The sequence below is a fragment of the Vulpes lagopus genome, chromosome 10, assembly GCF_018345385.1.
Source record: "Vulpes lagopus strain Blue_001 chromosome 10, ASM1834538v1, whole genome shotgun sequence".
Taxonomy (NCBI): domain Eukaryota; kingdom Metazoa; phylum Chordata; class Mammalia; order Carnivora; family Canidae; genus Vulpes; species Vulpes lagopus.
Genome location: NC_054833.1, coordinates 21,867,935 through 21,891,175, shown reverse-complemented (window position 1 = coordinate 21,891,175; position 23,241 = coordinate 21,867,935). Strand labels below are relative to the sequence as shown.

Sequence of the window (23,241 nt, the reverse complement as noted above, 5' to 3'; positions counted from 1 at the left end):
AAATTTATTTTGTATTTATTTATTTTTGTGTGTTATACATAATTTGTGCTAGTGGTATATGATAATCATTAAGTGGTATTTTAGCATTGAAGAAAGGCACGGTTTATTTAGTTCAAGTATTAGAAATCAGAAATGATAGCATATCCCATTCTTTGAAATGCTTAACTCTTCTCTAATAGGCTTCACAGTTTGGCCTTCCGGGATAAGAAGCTCACGACTGCATTCATGCATTCGTCTGACAGCCACCTTTCCTGGAGGACGCTGTTTTCTTCTGCGTTAACAGCATGTAGCTTTTCTTTCTCAAGATTTCTGATGCTCTGTTTTGAAATATGCAAGGCCTGAAAACACAAAACCAACAGTGAGGTCAAGAGGCATTCTAACGGGAGTGGGATTATTCCATAGTTCTGATTTTTGTTTCTCCACTGGTCATGTAATTCTGTTGTGCCTTCAGATGTACGTGTAACGTTGGGCAGTGCTTCTCAAACTTTAATGTACATACAGACCTTCTTGGGAGATGCGGGATAGGGTCTGGGGTCACACATTTCTAAAAAGCCCCAGATAGATGCTAAAGCTGCTGGTTCCGGGACCACATTTTGAGCAGAAATAATACCAGAGCAGTTAGTCGCGAGTTTATCACATGTAAAAATGAAAGTGATACACGCTAAGCATCTCCTAAAAGTCAACCTATCTGGCTTCTCATCTGGATTCAAGAATGAAAGTGCCCGGCACATACAGCTTATCATTCTCCTCAAAGCTACCTCCAGAAAGGACCGCCCCTCTGCCTTCATACATATCAGAAAAATGAACTGCTTATTTGAGAACTTTAATGAAAATCAGTACTTCTAACATTGTAACAGTTATTTTTTTTCTGGAACAGTATTTTTAATCTCAAATTGAGATGTGCTTAAAGCCAACCAAGGCATATCTTGTTTTTTAAAATGCTTATTTTCTTAAGGCAAAGAAATGATTTCCATTTCTACTAGGAAAAAACAAAAACAAAACCAAAACCCAAAAACCAACACTAACATTTCGGGGGAGTTTTGAATATGCTTTCAGCCTGGTCCAAACTTCTTTCTGAAAAGTGCTATCGGGAAAAACTTCAGTAACAAGTCCTTGAGCACAGGCTTCTCTAGCTGTTAACTTCTTTCCAAACATGAGCATCTCTGCTGCCTGCAAAGAAAAGCAAGATTAAGACACTAACTTAATGATACACAAGTCAGTTAACCTCAGAACTAGGGGCTTTTAGGAAACAGAGGGAAGTTTCCTCATGGTCTTTTTTTTTTTTTTTTTTAAAGATTTTATTTATTTGATAAAGAAAGAGAACACAAGCAGGGTGAGAAGCAGAGGGAGAAGGAGAAGCAGGCTCCCTGCTGAGCACAGAGCCAGGCATGGGGCTTGATCCCAGGACCCTGGAATGATGACCCGAGCCAAAGGCCCAAACACTGAGCCACCCAGCTGCCCCAGCCCTGGTCCTTTAATGACTAATACCACACAGCAGTGGAGGATGAGGCACCAGGCACCCAGCTGCAAGAGCAGATCTTTGAGGAGTTATGGAGAGTTTCTAATTTTCCTCATATTAGATATTTCCCATATCCTAGCTCTTCTATACTTGACATTTTTAGAGTTGAGGAGCAAATAACTCACTCTTCTTCTGTCTGTATTGTCAAGGAAAAGAAGAGAATACAGAATTGCTTTTGGCACAGAGGTTACTTTTTTTTATTTATTTACTTGAGAGAGAGAGTGCAAGTGGGGAGGGGGAGAGCGAGAGAAAATCCTCAAGCAAACTCCCACTGAGCATGGTGCTCCACATGGGGCTGGATCCCAGGACCCTGAGATCATGACCCAAGTCGAAATCAAAAATCCCCAGATGCTTAACCGACTGAACCACCCAGGCGCCCCCAGAAGTTACTTATTACAACTTATTCTTAAGGTTTCCAAAAGCTACCTTGGCTTGGCCCATTATCTTGGGAAAAGTATAGGAGGAACATCCTTCTGGACTTTGGCCCAGGTGAGTAAAAGGAGTGTGAAATGTTGCCTATTTGGAGAAAAAGAAAAGAAAAGAAAATTACTTTCTGTATGTGATTTTTAAAAATCACTATTTGTATATATCCTCACAATGCTTAAGTGAGGAACTTTTTTTTTTTTTTTGGAATTTTTTTTTTAAAAAGTAGGAGTGTCGTGGTACGATATATACACACCATTCACTCTTAGATACGCAGCTTGGTGGGTTTTAACAAATGTACACACTTATGTAACCAGCACCTTGTCAAGATGTAGAGTATCTCGATCACCCCAAAGGGCTCCTCGTGCCCTCTGCAGTCCACCCATTCCTGTCACCCCCAAACCACCACTGATCTGTTTGCTGTCCCTCTTTTTGCCTTCTCTAGAATGTAGTATAAACAGAATCATACATTCTGTAGCCTTTGGTCTTTGGCATAAGACTTTCTGAGAATCACCATGCTGTTGTATTAGTAGCTTGTTCCTTGTCATTTCTGAATAGAATTCCATCGCACGGACATCACAATTCGTGTATCCACTCACCAGTTGAAGCCACTGGTGTTATTTCCAGTAGGTTGGCTAGGATGACTAAGACCGCTAATGAAAATCTGTATACAGGTCTCTGCATGATTGTGCTCTCAATTCTCTTGGGTAAATACTGAGGGGTGGAATTGCTGGGTTGTGTGGCAAAATGTGGTTTAAAACTTTAGAAGAAGCAGCCAAAACAATTTCCAACGTGGTGCATGGTTGACCACTCCTCCCAGCAGCGGATGAGTCCCGGTTGCTCCACATCCTCACGGAACCTTGTTACTGTCAGTTGTTTAACTTGAACCATCCCAGGAGGTGTTAGTAGTATCCTGTGGTTTTAATTTACATTTCTGTAAGGACTAATGACATTGAGCATCCTTTCATGTGCTTTTTAGCTCTTTTTTTTTTTTTTTAACTTCTTTGGTGAAGTAACCATTATAATACTTTGCCCGCTATTTTATTTTTTTAAATTTTATTTTATTTATTTATGATAGGCACACAGTGAGAGAGAGAGAGGCAGAGACACAGGCAGAGGGAGAAGCAGGCTCCATGCACCGGGAGCCTGACGTGGGATTCGATCCCGGGTCTCCAGGATCGCGCCCTGGGCAAAAGGCAGGCGCCAAACCGCTGCGCCACCCAGGGATCCCTGCCCGCTATTTTAAAGTTAGATTGGTTGTCTTTTTATTATCGAGTTGTGGTTCTTTACATATTCTGGTTGCAAGTAATTTTCTTAATAGGGCCTTTCTCCTATGTTGTAAAGGGTCATTTATACTTTATTTTCTGTGGGCTATATATTCCTCCCCATTGCCCATTTTTACACTAAGTTGTTGATCTATCGCTTTATAATTGTATTTTAAAAAATATATTAGAGAGATTAGCCTTTTTTATACCAATTGGAAAATTGTTTCCTCAGTCTGTCATCTGTCTTGATTTTACCTAAGAGAGGTTGTTAAATTGGCTTTAAACAGTAGAATCTATTTCAATATTGGCTATTTAGACTATAAAGCCATCTTTAGTTTTTGGGTTTGTTTTTAAGTAGACTCAGTGCCTAGAATGGAGCTCACTGCTAGGCTTGAACTCATAACCCTGAGATCAAGACTTGAGCTGAATTCAAGAGCTGGATGCTGAACCAACTGAGCTACTCAGGTGTCCTTTGTTTTGTTTTGCTTTTTAAAAAAGATTTATTCACTTATTTGAGAGAGAGGGAGGGAAGGGAATGGGGAGGGGCAGAGGGAGAAACTCTAAGCAGACTCCCTGCTGAGTATGGAGCCTCGGGATCATGACCCCTAGATCATGACCTAAACTGGAAGCCAAGTTAGAAGCTCAACTGACTATGCCACCCAGGAGTGTCCCCTCGAATTTTTTTAACAAATATTTTTGTGTATTTCTTGACGAATGACAAGTCCTTATGAAAGGAAATTAATTGGTAATTGATAATATGTACACAGAACATTCAGACTTCACTTCCCATAATCAGATGTGGTGCTATTTCTTAATGAATATTGTTAGAAGACATAAATATATAATGTATGTAGTATATAAACGAAAACAAAAATGTAAAATAAAAAGTTACTAATGTCACCTATCATTCCCTCCTCAAAGAAAGTTTATTCAAGAAGATATACTGAGAAGTCAGGACATATGGAGAAGTCACAGCCTAAGGCGTGTAAGTGGGAAATTGAAAGGAAACACCGGCCATAGCTAAGGGCCGCAAACAGGTATGTGAAAAACTGATAGTAAACCGCATTTAACTTATTTATAATCATCCTTATAGGTAAGCATTTAGCTTTTATTTTCAGAAACAGTAGATGTAATTAAGTGTTAGGCTGTGGCATCAGACTGCTTGGTGACTCTGGGAGCTTTTTAACTTCTTTCTGCCATAGCGAACTCTATAAGATGGAGACAAAAGTAGCTATCTTACAGGGCTGCGGTATATTAAGTGAATATGCATAATGTGCATCAACAGAGTGGCCTGTATGTGGTGAGTTCTCAAATATTTATAATTTTTAAGATGTCCACCCTTTTATTACCTCGTAGGGAAAATGCACAATTTGCCAACAAGGAAACTAATAGGCATTGTTAACTACCGCCCATAATAAAGAAGGATTCAATTATATGAGTGTTAATCCACATTCAATATGGTATCTGTTTATGAAGTCAATGATAAATCCTATAAAATGCATTCTTCTTCACAGGTTCTTTCTTCTGTGTCTTTTTCTTTTCTTTTTTTTTTTTTTAAATATTTTTTTTTTAATTTTTTATTTATGATAGTCACAGAGAGAGAGAGAGAGAGGCAGAGACACAGGCAGAGGGAGAAGCAGGCTCCATGCAACGGGAACCTGATGTGGGATTCGATCCGGGGTCTCCAGGATCGCGCCCTGGGCCAAAGGCCGGCGCCAAACCGCTGCGCCACCCAGGGATCCCTCTTCTGTGTCTTTTTCTGATTTTAAATTGAACCTTGGTTTAATTCAGTTGGGTGAACTCTTATAAGTGGTCACTGTTTGTCAAATATTTTACTCTGGGCCAAATCTTTCAGCGTTTAAATGATCTATGTGTGTTCTCTTTCAATTTCAATTCCAGTTTGTATCATAGGACAGAAGTCCTAGGAACCTTGAAAAAGAGGACACATGTGACAGTCATTTTTAATTCTGAGGGAGAATCAGGACAATATTCAAATAGGATGATGTGTTTGCTCTCTAAGTACTGGTGAATGAGACCCCCACCCCCACACCTGGTCAAGACTGGTTGATCAATCAGTCCTCTCACATGAGCAGAAACTTCCATCTATGTAGGTTAGGCAGCCTGGCACCTAGAATCTTAGTTGATGTTTTCATGGGACAATTATTAAAAACAATTAGGTCTGACAACATGCCCAATCCAATCAAACTGAATCCAGCAAAAGAACAAAACAAAAACAAAAACAAACAAACAAACAAACAAAAAAACGAACCCAAGAGATAAGAATCTTAAAATATGGTTATGTCTATCAGTGGGGAAAACATCTCCAAATGAAACCAGGAATCTCTTCAGTGGCAAAAACCGAATGTTTCCCACAAGGTTGTAGAGCAGGAAATTTTACCACTGCATAAGCAAAAGGTACTCTAAGAATCTGATAACCCTACAAGTGGTTATTAGTTCCATAGTAAAAAATATAGGGTAAAAATTCTAAGACAAAAGGTCATCACATCTTTGATCATAACGACAGAACTGCAGAGAGCCTAGGGTTCCAGGAGTCAAGGGACTGATTATCTCTGAGTGGTAAGATAAGAAGGGATTTTCAACTTTACCCTTTTCTGTATGCTTTTCCAGATTTTTCAACATTTTATTTTCTACTATGACATACATTAATACTATCGGAAGAACAGAAACTAAAATCAATACAATTCAATGGTGAGCCCAAAGCTAAACTGTTCAGGGAAGTAACTTGAACTTCAGTTTACTTATTTGCATAGAAGGGAGTGAGGTAGATAGTGCTTGGAAGTCCCTTCTTATTAAAAAAATTCAAATACTCTAAAATTTTAAAGTCCACAATTTGTTTACTTGGAATAAAGTATCACATTATCCACATGCAAAAATGCTGTTTCCCCACCATAACAAGCTTTCCAGATCTCCCATTTCAGATTAATTGGAAAATCAAAAGTTGAGTGACTGTTACATAACTTGATTAGAATATAGAACCGAAATAGTTGGGACAATGTTCACAACCATATTGGTGTTTAGGAAAACCCAAGTTAGTAATGAAGGACAAATAAGACAAGTTGAATTAGAGTAATTCTTTGGGAAAAATCAAAATTTAGTCCATTCTACTATAAATTATATAATCCGTTTACTACTAGCAACAACAAAAGAGAATTCAGAGGACCTCATTTTTACTTCGTGACTCAGTAAGTTTCTGGGGGCTGACTTACCCTGTCGGAAGCATACACAAGATCGAATAGCCCGAGAATGGTGACGGAGATTCCCACGGCTGGACCATTTATCACTGCAACCAGAGGCTTAGGAAAATCTATAAAACAGCCTACAAAATCCCTACAGAAATGGAAATACAAAACCGCATTTAAATGTCCCAAAGCATATGACTGAAGCACAATAAGCAAGACAGCATGAGTCTGAAATAAACTCTGGCCAGGCTGGACACCCATCTGAATGGCATTTGATGGAAGCTTACACAGTGGGTCCTATAAGCTTGACCGTGGCTCAGTCGCGCATTCTGGGCAGCCTGGTCAGGGCTGTCTGTCAGTCGCAGACTTCAAGATTAGGATGGCTGGCTGAGCATATGCTACAATATTATAGCTCAGTGGGAATTAGAAACCTCATAGGGCAAAATGAATTAGGAAGAGAGAGGCCTTCGTGGCCTCTATGCTGAGACTATTTCACCTGTCCCGTTACCAGCAGTCACGGAAATCATGCATTCCTCTGGCCAAATGAGAATTTGCTAAATCGCTCTGCTTGCTTCATTATGAGAGAACTTTTTTTTATAACTGTAGTTTACTTTTGTGCTTTCCAATCGAATCTCCTGTGGAGCAGCAGGCTGAACGGGTAACAGAAGTAAAAGCGAGAGAATAAATGCCCACATATTGACAGGGGCAGTCTGGAGAAATATGCTTGTCCAAAGGCACATTAATTACACTAACACACAGAAGCATTTATCTTACTTCTTCTGGACTAAATCACACTTTGATGAGTAAGAATAAGCTCTCTGGCATCAGACAAATGTCACTCTTACCTCAGTAGGATGGCACCATTTTTAGCTTCCTTCTCCATTTCACCAGGGGGAATATTCATGAAATTCATCAGATCATTCCCACTAGAGTAATAGTCACCATTTCCTGTAAATAGAATCAACAGATTCACAATTCATTCGTTCTGTAATGACTGAGTGTGTACTATGTGCCAGGCTCTACGGCACGCACTGGGAGTACACTGGTGAGCCAGCTAGGGCTCCTGCCCTAACTTATAGACTAGTGAGTAGGCTGGACGTTGATTTAAAAGCATACACGCAAATGTGGAGAATGCAACTCTGATACAAAGAAATATTTGATGATGGCAAGAGGGTATGTAACAGGGGATTTGTTCTCATCAGGCAGTTTAGGGAGGGACGTTCCTAAGGAGGGAACAACTGAACTGAGAGCTGAAGGATGGACAATGTTAGCTAGAAGAAGAGGGTTAGAAAGAATTCATGCAGAGGTAACAGCATGTGCAAAGGTCCTGTGAAGGTGGGGACTCTGGCCAGTGTCCCACAGCAGAAAAAGCCAGAGGGGAAGCCGGTGGAGGATGAGGACAAGCAGGACGGACTGTGTGGGGTTTTGCTGATCCATGAAGTTTTGACTTTTATTCTAAGAGCCATGAAGGTGTTCTGTGTTAAAGCATAATTTACATATAAGAACACCAGTTTTAAACGCTTGGTTCAGTGATTTTTGATGGCTACAAATACCTACCTGTGTGATCACCATCTGAAACAAGACGTAGACCATTTCTACCATCCCAGAAAATTCCCTGCAGCTCCTTTCCAGCCATCCCACCCCCACCCTGCCCTAGTGCAACTACCTTATGACTTCATTCACCACAGAATACTTTTGTATATTTTAGAAATTCTATAAACCGAATCCTCTAATATGTGCTGTTGTGTCTGTGTGCTCTTTACTGAACCAAGTCTTAAAGATTCACCTATATTCTCATATCAGTTCTTCATTCTTTTATATTGCTGAGCAGTATTCCACTGTATGACGAGTCAACACTTCCTTTATGGACATCTGAATTGTTTTTAGCTACTGTGAATTGAGCTACAAAGCATTCTGTGGATACACGCTTAATTTATCTGAAGTAATTGCTCAGGAGCAGATTGATACACCACTGTGTTTCACTCCATAAAACGTTGCCAACAGTTTTCAGGAGTGATCTCCTATTAGATATGTGTAGAGGTTCCAGTTGCTCCACATCATTACCAATATTTTGTACTATCTTTTAGATTTTAGTCACTCTACGGGGTGAAATATCTCATTGTGCATTTAATTTGTTTTTTGATGGCCAACGATACGGAGCATCTTTTCATGTGTTTATTGGCAATCTGTGTGTCTCCTTTTATGAAGTGTCTAAGTCCTTTATCTAGCTTTTACATCTGATTGTTGTTCTTGTTGCTTTCTAAGGAGTTATTTATATATTCTGTATATTAATCCTTAATCAGATTTACATATAGCAAATATTCCCCCTGCCCTAGCCAGTAGTACTTGTATATTCATTTTCTTACTATTGTCTTTGATAAGCAGATGTTTTAAATTCTGATGAAGTCTAAGTTGTAAAGTTGCTTTTTGTGTCCTAAGAAATCTCTGCCTACCTCAAGGTCACAGAGGTCACATTGTTTTCTTCTAGAAGCTTTATATTTCTGGGTTTTATGCTTACATAACTTTTAAGTTAATTTTTAATTAATTTTTGTAGAGGGTGTAAGATGGGGATGAAGTTCATTTTCCCCCATATGGATATCTAGTTGCTCTGGCAACACTTATTAAAAGATTTTTCTTTTTTCCACTGAATTGTCTTGGTGCCCCTAAAGAAGTTTTAAATGGGGGAGGAAGATGTTAGGGCTTATTTCAGTTCATACAAGAGTCCATGGTAGCTTGGACTACTGTGGAGGAGATGGAAAAAGGGGCTAACTTCAGAGATACTCATGAAGTGAAATGGGATTAGACTGGACATGGGAAGTGAGAGAGGGACAAGGTCAATAATGCATGTTAGGATTCTGGTCTACAAGAATAGGGTAGATGTGGCACCCAGTGTGATCTGGAACACTGAAAAAGCTCCAGAGAGAAAGATGTGGGAGGTGACACCTGTGAAAAAGTGTCACGTGGGTACACAGGTTGGGAGCCCTGGGGACCATCCTGACCAAAGATACCAAGTGGGGAAGCACCGGCATGTAGACTTTTGTTGGGAGAGTGGGCACGGATGCAGGGTCCAGGGAGGGCAAGAAGCGAGAAGAAAACCATGCTAAGGACTGAGCCTTCAGGCTTTTGATGGCCACACAGAGGATGAACCTACAAAGGAATCAGAGACAACAGATCAAGGGGCAGGCTGTGCCAAAGTAACCTCGGGAAGACCGAGTTTAAGAAGGAGGGAGAGTCAGATGAAGCCTGAAAAATGTCCCTGGATTTAATGATATAAAGGTCAGAATGGGGAATCTAATCAAAAGGTAGAGACCACACTGAAATGTGCTCAAGGGCAAGTTTCAAAGGAAAAATTCAGAAGACATATTTATTTTGTAGTCAGACTTTAGACAGTTCCTTCTGGGGAGCTGAGAAACAGCTATATTTGCTATCCACAGTATTTTTACATATAAATTTTTCTTTAATTTTTTTTCCTACATTTCTATCAGGAGCAAATACTATCATAAATACTATTTTTAATAATTTTATGAATACTTTGACACTTTGATGCTGGTCCTTAACGTACATATAAAAAGTTAACAGCTGGGCTTTCCCATGGACTCAACACAAGTTGAGTGATGGACAAGAGACAGAGAAGAAAAGTGCCTGGAAGTGTTTGGAAAAGAGCTAGAGAGAAAACCACAACCACAAAGAAGTGATGCCATTAGAAGCTGTAAAATGGAGCATTAGAAGCTAAAAATGCAACCAGGGAACTGGAGTACAGGATCAAGGCTAGTGAGCAAAATAACAGAAGACAAGAGTTAAGAATTCAGAGAAACTAGAAGATAATAGTCCCAGCAGACCAGACAATTCTTTTCTATAACTAGGATTTCTTTCAAAAAGAACAATTGAAACAAAAAAATTCAGAGATATTATCAAAGAAAACTTAAAACAAGCCCTTGATAATCAGTTTTAGCAGGATACACGTCCTATGAAAAAGTGATAAAGAATGGGAAAGTTGGGGATCCCTGGGTGGCTCAGCGGTTTGGCGCCTGCCTTTGGCCCAGGGCGCAATCCTGGAGTCCCGGGATCGAGTCCCACGTCGGGCTCCCTGCATGGAGCCTGCTTCTCCCTCTGTCTGGGTCTCTGCCTCTCTCTCTCCCTCTATGTCTATCATGAATAAACAAATAAATCTAAAAAAAAAAAGAATGGGAAAGTATCCCCTAGTCTTCTGGGGGTGGCAGGGATCTTATAAAAGGGCTAAACACAAAAGTAATAATAGCCCCAAACTTCTCTGGGGCAACATTTTATGCTAGAAGACAAAGGAACAGTACTTTATGGACCTATACACTTGCAAGTGAGGTCTGTGGGGTGTCGAGAAATGCATGCTACCTTCCTCACCTTCTATAGGGGCAACCAACAGACACTGTCCAAGGGGAATAATACAAGATAGACATATTGATGGGTACCATACAAAGCTATAAAAGCAATGAGCAGAAGCAGAAGAAAAACCTTTCAAACCATGAGAAAACACATACGAAGATAAAAACAGACCATGAAGTAAAAAATAACAGTGAAAAGAAGCATTATAGGTAGTAAGCATGTAAGATCCCAGAACTAAAATGTAACAGATCTGACATACACATAAATCTAAACAGGTAAAATGGTCCTTTACTAAATCAATCAATCAATCAATCAGATCAGATCAAAGGGGGAAAATCTAACAATGTGTTCTATGAGACATAGACTATAAAAAGTAATTCAAAAAGATAAAAAGCCAAAAGGATGGGTAAAGGTTTGCCAGTCAAGTTCAAAGAGTACTGAAGCAGGTGTTATGGCATTAATACTTGACAAGGTTGACTTCAAGCCAAAAAGCATTACACGAGACAAGAGATAACCATTTTATAATGATGGATAACCATTCACAAGTCTTTTAGTGTCAAAAAAATAAAAATAAAAACTTGCTTTAAAGCAAAAAAAATTTTTTTGACATGAAGGAGAAACTGAAAGAAACACAATAGCAATAATTGCCTTTAATTTACTTTTTTCAGTCTAAGAGAGATTAATTAGAAGAAAAAAATAGAAGTGAGGGAACCTAACATAAATTAGAAAGGTAAGTCTAATCAATATATTTTTAATTCTATACTTTAAAAGAATGAACTTATTTTGGAGTAGTTCCTGGATGATATTTAAAATTGGCCATTTTCCAGTTCTTTATCTTCACGGTAGAGAGTTCAATTTAGAACAAACTACATGAAACTTAATAGATTTAAAAAAAAATAAATCTAATGAGGCGCCTGGGTGGCTCAGTCAGTTAGGCATCCATCTGACTCTTGAATGTCCAGCTCAGGTAATGATCTCAGGATTGTGAGATCGAGCCCCACATTGAGCCCTGCACTGGGTATCGAGCCTGCTTAAGAATCTGTCTCTCTTTCCTCCCCAACCCCCATCCCCAACCCCAAAATAAATAAATAGTAAATCTAATAGAACTGATCATTTCTGATTATAATTCAGTGAAGCCAGGAATCAATAACAGAAATGGAAAACCAAAAACCAACCAACCAACAAACAAACAAAAACTTTCTGGAAATTTAAGGAACTATCATTATTACGTAAAGCTTGGATGAAAGAGGAAATGGAAACCAAAAGTGAAGAATACATAAAAAGTTAACTATGGTAAAAGCACTATTTATCAAAACTTAACCTTTCAGTGTTCTCACCTATAAAATAAGAGTAATTATAGAGCCTAACTTCACTGAATTTGTTGTAAGAAAGCTTGGAAAATTTTAAAAAAAGAAAAGTTTAAAAAGAGTAGAGTATCTCAGTACTGGAAAAGACCTTGGGGCTATTTTATTCCATTTCTTATCTGGTAGGAAATCCCCCTAAATAGAAATTTAATCATTTTTAAAAATCCAAGAGAATGTCTTACCCGTTAAAACAATTAGGGTCGAGTCATCCTTGCTTGCAGCTTCAAGTGCAAGCATGATTTCCCGATACATCTATGTGAATGGGGGAGACGAGAAAAAGAAAGGAACTCTGAAAATGACAATCATCACATGGGATTCACTCACTCGTCAGCTTGGCCTCTGCCAAGTGCCAACTGTTGTACTGGTTGTATTTACATAAACTAAACGGTGGCCCAATACACTCAAAAGGCTTTTCATCCCTTTTACAGTTACTTGCTGTGTATTATGTACCATCTGCTCTCGTGGACACTGGGGGATATATTCACCTCTCCCCAAGGTGAACAAGTAAGATGCAGTCCTTGAGCTTTTGGAATTAATAGAGAGGGGGAGCTCTAACATGCAGATCGACTGGAGGAAGCACTGGTGCGTCTAGCATGGGTAGGACGGGAGGAGGCCAGAAAAAGATTTCCATGAAGCAGTTTTTCAGCTGGGACCTCAAAAAAAAGCATGTGTCCCAGGCAGTCCGGAAAGTGTTAAAGGCTGGGATTTCAAGACACTGTAATGGTAGCCAAAGACAATGGGCTCAATATTTTAAATCAGCAGCATCTCTGAAAATCTTGGATGTGTCACTGTTTTAGCTGCTTTTAATGCACTGGTGCCGTTTCTACCTCAGATAAGACATCAGTGTGGAGGGAATGATGAAGAGGCTTGATATTTATGGATATGCAGACACTGAAAAAAAATTTGGACTTGACATAATATACAAGTAAAGATGAAATCGTATTCACTGAGGGAGGGAACGACAAAATAACTCCATTATTATTATGGTTATGATGATGCAGCATGACAGGGTAATTGGCAAGAGTGGGGATTAGGAGATGGATATATGATATATGAGGGTTTCAATTCAGGTTTCCTGGCTTATTAGTTATGTGGATTGGAGCAAGTTACTACTTAGCCTAAATATTTTATTGTTAAATAGTATTAAAAGTAGGCTCCTTGTGGGAATTAAAGAAACCTCTGTGTGGAAAGTGCTGACATATACTCAGCACTCTGTAAAGAGTAGTGGCTATTACTATCATTATCATTATCATCATCATCATCAACACCATGATTACACAGAAATGAGGCAAGGGAAATGAAGTTTTGAGAATCGAATGTTCTATAAATCAATGGCACATAGCCAACTTCAGGAAATCCTTATTTAACACTATTTTAAGTGAGCATGCTCTTTCTGGTACAATGTAGTTGATAAACCCAACGAGAAGGGTTATGGCCCTCTCAAATTTTACTTGTAGATGAGCACCAAGTGTCTAATTAATTCCCTATAATTTTTCAAATGGAAGGGGGTGGAAGTGGTTATTTTTATTATCATTCTAGTTCAATGAAAGATTCAGAGACCAAAGGTGCTCTTGTGAAGCAGCTCATTTGAAGCAGAGCTGCGTTATGTTATATTTAAGATGAAGGTCTTCTTTCCTTTCTCCCTCTCCTTGTACAAAACAAAGGTGCATGCAACTTGAGCAGTGCTCACTCTCAAGTCTAAGTGACATGAGCAAAGTCCGGAGACGGTCTATATCAACCTCTACACATATTCTCTTATATAGATATATATTTCATTTATATTAATTTAATTTATTTATGCTTCTGTCACTAGGAAAGTTGCAGTGCTTTTTGGACACATAGAACCTACCCGAAGTCAACAAATTCTAAATAACAAATGCCCAACTCTGTTATATGAGGAAGTAGCCACTGTTACGAATCTTCCTGCACAAATCAAACAAGAGATCAGAAAAAATAACAATGAGTTTTTAAGTAAAATAGACCGAAGGAACTAGTTTTTGAGTAAAATAGACCGAAGGAACCAAGAAAAGCAGGACAAACTCCCAGGGCAGGTCACGTTACCTGAACGGTCAATGCATTCTTTTTGGCGGGCCGGTTCATCATGATCTTTGTGATGCTGTCTTCAGAGGTCACCACCAGGGTTTCATATCCAGGTTGTTTCCTGTCTGCTTCAGGCTTCACTTGGCTAGAGGAGTCAGACGAACTCAGATCAGACACCAAATCCACATAGTTCTGTCTGGCAGTTTCCTGAAGAGAAGAGGACAAGGAGCTCCAGCCCATGGTCAACAAATAAGCATTTTGAGCAACTTACGATGCTCAGAAACAGCACCTTGCGATGAAGAAAGAACAGGTCTGATTCAACAGAATCTGTCCAGGCCTCACAGGTTCCATCTTCAATGGTTTAATAGTGAGAAGCACCTAGCCTCCTTCGGGAGTAGAGCAAGTAAAATAAAAAGCAAAGTAGCAAGTAAATTTTTTACCTTGGGCAGATTGCCAAGAGCATTCCATGCATCCCATTTGGCCTTATTTATCAAGTCAAACACACCTGGTCTGGGTGTATTACAAGGCCCCTCAGTGGTCTGTGAAAACGAGAGGGTGACTATCAGTCAAACATCCATGCAAATTAGAGTGTCAAATATTTAAGATCCATAAAATGCACAACTGGTGTGAATGCGCCTTCGCCTCCCAAACACTTTCAGAAAATACTTGAATTCAACTTAACTTTCCCTTTCCCCTCTCTTTGATGCTGCTGCTAAAAATCCACAACAGAAAAAAGACTGGAGAGACCAAATGCGCCATCAGCTACTAGTCCCTAAAGTAAGTTAAAATGCCTGCATACGAAAACGATGCAAGACAAGGGTTTGGGCAAAGTATTTTATAAAAAGTTCTAATAGTTCATTAGTGCTATATTGATGATCCCATTTTTCACACACAATCAAAATATCCAAGCAAACTATCTTCAAAAGTAACCAGCCAACAAACATGTGGAAACCTACGGTATATTCTGAAAGCCCACTCAGAGGTACAGAAAAATACCACTATTTCAGTGGTGGGCTTTCTGCTAAGTGAACAGAGGCATACTGGGGTAGTAGGGACGGGCAGGGGCCAGAGCCACTGGCCCTCTGCAAACATAACTGAAGGCTATGCAAGTAGGATGTAAAAACAATGAAATTTTACTTGTTTGAGAGTAGGTGGAATGAGGGTTTTGAGATGAATATCCCATCTAACTGCTTTCCACTTAAATAGGCACATTTATTTATTTATTTTTAAGAATTTTATTTGTATTTATTCATGAATGAAAGACACAGAGAGAGAGAGAGAGAGCGAGAGGCAGAGACACAGGCAGAGGGAGAAGCAGGCTCCATGCAAGGAGCCCGACGTGGGACTCGATCCCCGGTCTTCGGGGTCAGGCCCTGGGCCGAAGGCAGGCACTAAAACCTTTGAGCCACCAGGGCTGCCCCAAATAGGCACATTTAAAAACTCTGAATTCCCTAATTAGCTAAAGGGGGAAAGAAGAAAGAGGCTTTGAGAAACAAGAGCAGTAGAGGTGGCTTAGACTTTCCAAAGACAAAGAGACAAGAGTCACCCCGCAAGAGGCAGGCCCTGGAGAAGTGGAGGCAACGTGGTGTCCCTGGCCTTGTCCTTCCCGCACCCACCATGGAGTCGGGTCGGCAATACTCCTCCCAGAATGGATGTGTGTCAACACCCCGGGAGTACTCCTGCCAGGGAAGCTCGCTGGAGTCTTGCCTGAGTCCAAGGGTCTCATCTAGAGCTCGATCGCATGCGCAGGGCCTGCTAAACAGTCAGAACCCCTCCCCCCCCCCCCCCCAGCTCTAACTCCCGCTGTTAGACTCTCAGGGCAGACAGACACTCCGTATCAGGCATGATATTTTGTCGGCTTAGGGACTACCTCCTAGAAGTCAGGGCCAAAGGCCAGGCCTCTTTCTAAGCAAAGTCAAAATCTTCACGACACACACCCAGAGAACAGGAAGGGAGGCTCGTGCCCATCACACGCAGGTGCCCAGACCCGCCAACTTCCCAATGCGGTCTTTACAGACGTTACAACTTAAAAACTTCAGTTATAAATTTTTGTTATAGGGCCGCCGGGGTAGCCCAGTGGTTGAGCGTCTGCCTCCCGCTCTGGGGGTGATCCCAAGGTCCTGGGATCGAGCCCTGCATCAGGTTCCCCATGGGGGGCCTGCTTCTCCCTCTGCCTGTGTCATTGCCTCTCTCATGAGTAAGTAAATAAAATATAAAAAAAAAAATTTTTTTTTGTTACAAACATTTTCAAACGTACATAAAAGTAGAATATTATAATGAATTCCCAATACTCAGCCCAACTCAGTAACTATCACTTTTGGGCCTTTGTCCATCCTTCTCTTTCCTTTTTTGCTCATTTTAGTGAATCCCAAACACCATACTATTTTACCCCTACGTATGTAGTGTGCATTCCTAAAGAACGTCAACGTTTTCTTATATGATCATGGTGCCACTAATAATAACTCCCAGGTGATGAAGTTTTGGAATACAAGTGAGGTCTGGAGCTGACGACCAAGAAAGAATTCTTGAGACACCTTTGGTGCAAGATGGTGATTTTTATTAAAGCGTGGGGACAGGACCCGTGGGCAGGAAGAGCGGCTGCCCCGGGCCTGTGAGGGGGGGCTGACTGTATACCTGTGAGTTGGGAGGGGTGTGAGGATAGCGTCCTCTCTAAGGAATTTTGGAAGCAAGGTTTCCAGGACCCTGAGGGGGCTGGCTGCTGTTGGGAAAGGTCGCTTATTACCGTCTAATAAAACCTGAGTCATGAGACCCTTTAGATGTGTATCCGTGGGCCATGTGCTTGGGGGATGATCGCCAGCATGTACTTTCTAAAGGAATTAGAAACATTTCCATATGTTAAAGTAGACTTACAGGATCCTGGGGGTCAGACTAAGATTGCCTTCTGTCCTTAGCGAAGTATGAACCTCGAGGCAGTTGAGTCCGTAGAGAAGGGCCCTCTGCCTGTTTCAAGGACTTGTCAATGTGCTTTGGCCTCAGCTAGTCCTCTGTTCCCTCATCGGTCTACACATTTGGTGGTTACCTCTTTTAAGTCTCTTGGACTCCGGAGTGATCCTGATGGGTTACTTCCTGCCTTAACAATACTGCAAAGCCCAATATACGAAAACTGTCACGTATACACTGTTCAGGGGAAAGGCAGCAGCACAGACCCTAAACTATGAGAACTGCATTTCAGTAAAACACGCAGCAGATCTATTTGAGGGGCCATCTGCCCAAAACGTCTCTCAATCACATCAGACCTCAGATGTTTACCTGCTTATACAGTGCATAGAGTTTTAGCTTTACTTCATTTCCTGGGTCCTTCTTCAACAGTTTCACCTGATTCATCGCACTCTCAAAATCCTTCTGACTCGCTCCCATTGCTGTTTTGCTCATGTGCAGTGAAAGTGCTTGTATCTGCAGGGAACTGCAAATAAGCAGACTGATTTCTAATTGCTCCCAATCCTTGCATACCCAAATGTTCTATTTCTCCTGAAACACGTTCCCTTCCCTATACCCGCCCCTTTACAAGCTGGCGGCCAACGGTTAGTGGTGCAGAAGCCACGGGCAGGCAGTCCCAACATGGGACACTTAGGCATGAGGAGTTGTTTGAGCTAAAAGTGAGCAAAGCCCAGAAGATTCAGGAAAAGCTCTGCCTCCCCACCAGCTGCCTACGTTTAGGTTGGAAAGAGGAGCTTGTACCTGGAAGAGGGCCATGAACAGAGATTCCTCTTATTTAATAAACTTGTTTTTGCATAATGGGAGAAGCTTTGTTTTCCCATGCCCTTGGACTCGCCGCGAGGGGACCCCACGAGCCCCTGGGCCCTTGCACCCGCTGTGGGGGGACCCCACGAGCCCCCGGGGCTCTCGCACCTGCCGCGGGGGGACCCCACGGGCCCCCGGGCCCTTGGACTCGCCGCGAGGGGACCCCACGAGCCCCCGGGCCCTTGGACTCGCCGCGAGGGGACCCCACGAGCCCCTGGGCCCTTGCACCCGCTGTGGGGGGACCCCACGAGCCCCCGGGCCCTTGGACTCGCCGCGAGGGGACCCCACGAGCCCCTGGGCCCTTGCACCCGCTGTGGGGGGACCCCACGAGCCCCCAGGCCCTTGGACTCGCCGCGAGGGGACCCCACCAGCCCCCAGGCCCTTGGACTCGCCGCGAGGGGACCCCACCAGCCCCCAGGCCCTTGGACTCGCCGCGAGGGGACCCCACCAGCCCCCAGGCCCTTGGACTCGCCGCGAGGGGACCCCACGAGCCCCCGGGCCCTTGGACTCGCCGCGAAGGACCAGAAACCCTGTCTGCTCTCACTGATGAACAAAGTATAAACCATTATCAGGTCAATTCTGTCCAGAAAAATGTGTGTCCCAACATACAGATGGAAGCGATGTAGGAGAGAAGTTGGAATTCAGAGCCAAAGGCCAAGAAAGAGTTCTTGAGACATCCTGGGTGCAAAAATGCGGTTTTATTAGAAGGGACAGGACCCATGGGCAGAAAGAGCTGCCCTGGGGTCACGAGGAGTGGCCCATTATACAGTTTCAAGTTAGGAGGGGGTGAGGGAGAGCGCAGGTCTCTAAGGAAATTTTGGAAGCAAGGTCTCCAGGACCTTGAGGGGATCAGCTGTTGCTGGGAAAAGGTCACTTATTCCTAATAAACCCTGATGCAGGAGACCCTTCAGGTGGATATGAGCGGGTCCCATGCTTGGGCAGGGGTCGCCAACCTGCATCTGGGCCCTTGGACTCGCCGCGAGGGGACCCCACGAGCCCCCGGGGCTCTCGCACCTGCCGCGGGGGGACCCCACCAGCCCCCAGGCCCTTGGACTCGCCGCGAGGGGACCCCACCAGCCCCCAGGCCCTTGGACTCGCCGCGAGGGGACCCCACGAGCCCCCGGGCCCTTGGACTCGCCGCGAGGGGACCCCACCAGCCCCCGGGCCCTTGGACTCGCCGCGAGGGGACCCCACCAGCCCCCAGGCCCTTGGACTCGCCGCGAGGGGACCCCACGAGCCCCCGGGCCCTTGGACTCGCCGCGAGGGGACCCCACGAGCCCCTGGGCCCTTGCACCCGCTGTGGGGGGACCCCACGAGCCCCTGGGCCCTTGCACCCGCCGCGGGGGGACCCCACCAGCCCCCGGGCCCTTGGACTCGCCGCGAGGGGACCCCACCAGCCCCCAGGCCCTTGGACTCGCCGCGAGGGGACCCCACGAGCCCCTGGGCCCTTGCACCCGCTGTGGGGGGACCCCACGAGCCCCTGGGCCCTTGCACCCGCCGCGGGGGGACCCCACCAGCCCCCAGGCCCTTGGACTCGCCGCGAGGGGACCCCACCAGCCCCCAGGCCCTTGGACTCGCCGCGAGGGGACCCCACCAGCCCCCAGGCCCTTGGACTCGCCGCGAGGGGACCCCACGAGCCCCCGGGCCCTTGGACTCGCCGCGAGGGGACCCCACGAGCCCCTGGGCCCTTGCACCCGCCGCGGGGGGACCCCACCAGCCCCCAGGCCCTTGGACTCGCCGCGAGGGGACCCCACCAGCCCCCAGGCCCTTGGACTCGCCGCGAGGGGACCCCACGAGCCCCCGGGGCTCTCGCACCTGCCGCGGGGGGACCCCACGAGCCCCTGGGCCCTTGCACCCGCCGCGGGGGGACCCCACGAGCCCCCGGGCCCTTGGACTCGCCGCGAGGGGACCCCACGAGCCCCTGGGCCCTTGCACCCGCCGCGGGGGGACCCCACGAGCCCCCGGGCCCTTGGACTCGCCGCGAGGGGACCCCACGAGCCCCCGGGGCTCTCGCACCTGCCGCGGGGGGACCCCACGAGCCCCCGGGGCTCTCGCACCTGCCGCGGGGGGACCCCACGGGCCCCCGGGCCCTTGGACTCGCCGCGAGGGGACCCCACCAGCCCCCGGGCCCTTGGACTCGCCGCGAGGGGACCCCACGAGCCCCTGGGCCCTTGCACCCGCCGCGGGGGGACCCCACGAGCCCCTGGGCCCTTGCACCCGCCGCGGGGGGACCCCACGAGCCCCCGGGCCCTTGCACCCGCCGCGGGGGGACCCCACGAGCCCCTGGGCCCTTGCACCCGCCGCGGGGGGACCCCACGGGCCCCCGGGCCCTTGGACTCGCCGCGAGGGGACCCCACGAGCCCCCGGGCCCTTGGACTCGCCGCGAGGGGACCCCACCAGCCCCCAGGCCCTTGGACTCGCCGCGAGGGGACCCCACCAGCCCCCAGGCCCTTGGACTCGCCGCGAGGGGACCCCACCAGCCCCCGGGCCCTTGGACTCGCCGCGAGGGGACCCCACCAGCCCCCAGGCCCTTGGACTCGCCGCGAGGGGACCCCACGAGCCCCCGGGCCCTTGGACTCGCCGCGAGGGGACCCCACCAGCCCCCAGGCCCTTGGACTCGCCGCGAGGGGACCCCACGAGCCCCTGGGCCCTTGCACCCGCCGCGGGGGGACCCCACCAGCCCCCAGGCCCTTGGACTCGCCGCGAGGGGACCCCACCAGCCCCCGGGCCCTTGGACTCGCCGCGAGGGGACCCCACCAGCCCCCGGGCCCTTGCACCCGCCGCGGGGGGACCCCACGAGCCCCCGGGCCCTCGCACCCGCCGCGGGGGGACCCCACGAGCCCCCGGGCCCTTGGACTCGCCGCGGGGGGACCCCACCAGCCCCCGGGCCCTTGCACCCGCCGCGGGGGGACCCCACGGGCCCCCGGGCCCTTGGACTCGCCGCGAGGGGACCCCACCAGCCCCCGGGCCCTCGCACCCGCCGCGGGGGGACCCCACGAGCCCCCGGGCCCTCGCACCTGCCAAGGAGGGACCCCACGAGCCCCCGGGCCCTCGGATTCGCCGCGGGGGGACCCCACGAGCCCCCGGGCCCTTGCACCCGCCTCGGGGGGACCCCACGAGCCCCCGGGCCCTTGCACCCGCCGCGGGGGGACCCCACGAGCCCCCGGGCCCTTGCACCCGCCGCGGGGGGCCGCCTCCGCCCCGAGGAACCGGACGCCCGCCGTCGCCCTGCCCGGGGCCCTGCCGCTGCCCGGACGAGGTAAGGGAGGGGCCGCTCCCCGCGGACGGAGCCCCGGCCCTCGCCCCCCGACCCCGGCCCCCGCCCCGGCGCTCACCTCGGGCCTGCTCCCAGCCGCCAGCACCGGGCTGCACCCGCCAAGGCCATGACTGACGCCGCTGCAGGCCGGGACGGCGGGGGCGGGGCGGGGCGGGACAGCGCCCGGGGTGACGCGTGACCCGGAGGAGGGGCGGGGGGAGGGGGAGGAGGAGGAGGAGGAGGAGCGAAGGCCCGAGGCCGCCCCGCCCCCCGCCCCCGCCCGCTGCCTCGGGGCGCGGTGCCCTACGGGGGCACCGAGGGCGGAGGGTTTCCGGGCGGGGAAGCGCACCTGGGAGCGCACCTGGGAGCGCACCTGGGAGCGCACCTGGGAGCAGAGCGGGCTGCTCGGTGTCTCGAAGTCCCCCCCGCGGTCCGTAACCCTCGGGCTCCTTGGGGCTCTGCCCACGCATCCGACAACCTGCTTTCTTCGGGAAAGAATCGTGGAGCCTTGGAAGGCCTCGGGCCATCACCTGCCCCGGTTGCAGGGGAGCAGCAAAGATCGCTGCTTTAAACTGGGGCAAAACGAAAACCACAGGCCCCAAATACAGACCCCTCTGGCCGGGCCCTGGGGCAGCAAAGGAAGACCCGGCCCCCACCCCACCTGCGGCTTCCTGGCCACCCCCTCCCCCTGTGACCTTCAAGGGCCAACAGGGGATCCGCTGATCCCTGCTAGACTGACCCTCCTGGTGCTTTTGGGGAGGGTGACCTTGCCAAACACAGTGCATTCTTTGCTAAAGATTTTCTTTTCTCTGCTCCCTTTCGGCCTTTAAAAACTTTTCCTTTCCTGCAGCTCAGCAGCACTCCCTTGTAGGTGTTAGAGGGCGGCTGCTGCCGGGCTCAGGAGTCAGGTAGTAAAGTCAATTAGGTGTCTAAATGCGTGTGATTTACTGTGCTCCAGGTGGAGCATCTGAGTAGGCCTGGGACCAGCCGGATTTTGAGGCTGACACTGGATTCCCTACACACAGTGACCCAGGCTGCTCGCGATCCTGTGGGAAGAACGGTGTTGCCTCATTGTGCCCCTGTGGAAATGGAGATCAAGAAAGATTAATGAGGTGTCTTGCCCAAAGATCTGAGACTGGGAGGTGGTCAGAATCCTGTTTCAACTCAACAGGTCACAGTTGAAATCCCCAGTAACTTTATGATTTCATGCTAATGGCTCATTAGTATTTATGCCTCATCAGCAGATCTGGGTAATGGTACAGGTAGGGGCAAGACCCAAGGTCAGCTACAACATTTTGGAATTATTCTAAAACTTCAGATGGAAAAAAAAATAAAATAAAAAATAAAATAAAATAAAATAAAATAAAATAAAATATAAAATAAAATAAATAAAACTTCAGATGGTACAAGGTGGTGGTTGGAAGGCTGAGATGTCTCTCAAAGGCCCAGATCCTCTGGTACGCTGAGTTAGGTGACCCCCAAAGGCAACGGGAATATACTAGTCCTAAGTGGCAGAAATACTGGGAAATTCTCCGGATTCCAGAAGATGGAACACCTCTTGAGGATATGTTAGTATTTTTAAGAAGTCCCTTAATGGTGAGCATATTTGGATTGTGAAACCTTCCATAATACAAGAGAACTTTTCTCATGCTGGTGCCTACTACATTTCACACAGAAAAGTGAGATGTGGGAAATTAGCTATATTTGCCAAAGTAGAATTTGAAAAATTTAGAAGGAGCGTTTGTCAAAGGTTTTACTTAACTCGTTAATTAGGGAACCAAAGGATGGTAAAAACAAAAAACAAAACAACAATTTGAAATGCTCATTTATATAGTTAGTATAAAAAAAATGTCTTACAGAGTAATAAAACCATAGACTCTGGGGTGATTTTTTTTTTCCTGTTGGACAAATCATTTGCATCCCTGCTAGTTATATTCACTAAAGACCATTAAATGACAATAGCCAAACTGTGGAAGGAGCCTCGGTGTCCATCGAAAGATGAATGGATAAAGATGTGGCCTATGTATACAGTGGAATATTCCTCAGCCATTAG

The 23,241-nt window shown here is 46.6% G+C and overlaps 1 protein-coding gene across 1 annotated transcript; it reads right to left on the bottom strand.

Moving 5' to 3' along the window:
• Positions 1-21,422, bottom strand: ECI2 (enoyl-CoA delta isomerase 2). Its single transcript, XM_041772097.1, has 10 exons — positions 21,268-21,422; positions 17,441-17,594; positions 14,611-14,709; positions 14,192-14,377; positions 12,313-12,382; positions 7,253-7,355; positions 6,435-6,555; positions 1,946-2,035; positions 1,027-1,170; positions 1-338 (listed from the first exon to the last, which is right to left on the bottom strand). Exons 1-10 carry the CDS (start codon positions 21,315-21,317, stop codon positions 183-185), a joined length of 1,173 nt encoding a protein of 390 aa, XP_041628031.1. The 5' UTR covers positions 21,318-21,422; the 3' UTR covers positions 1-182.
• Positions 21,423-23,241: the final 1,819 nt, after the last annotated feature.

Bases quoted from the DNA above. Each gene is read 5' to 3' on its own strand.
- ECI2 (XM_041772097.1), bottom strand. From the start codon at position 21,317: ATGGCCTTGGCGGGTGCAGCCCGGTGCTGGCGGCTGGGAGCAGGCCCG. The intron at 14,378-14,610 runs GTAAAAAATTTA...TCTTCTCTTCAG, and splicing joins CTCTTGGCAATCTGCCCAAG to GAAACTGCCAGACAGAACTA. The intron at 339-1,026 runs GTTAGTGTTGGT...TTGTGTTTTCAG, and splicing joins ATTCAAAACTCCCCCGAAAT to GCCTTGCATATTTCAAAACA.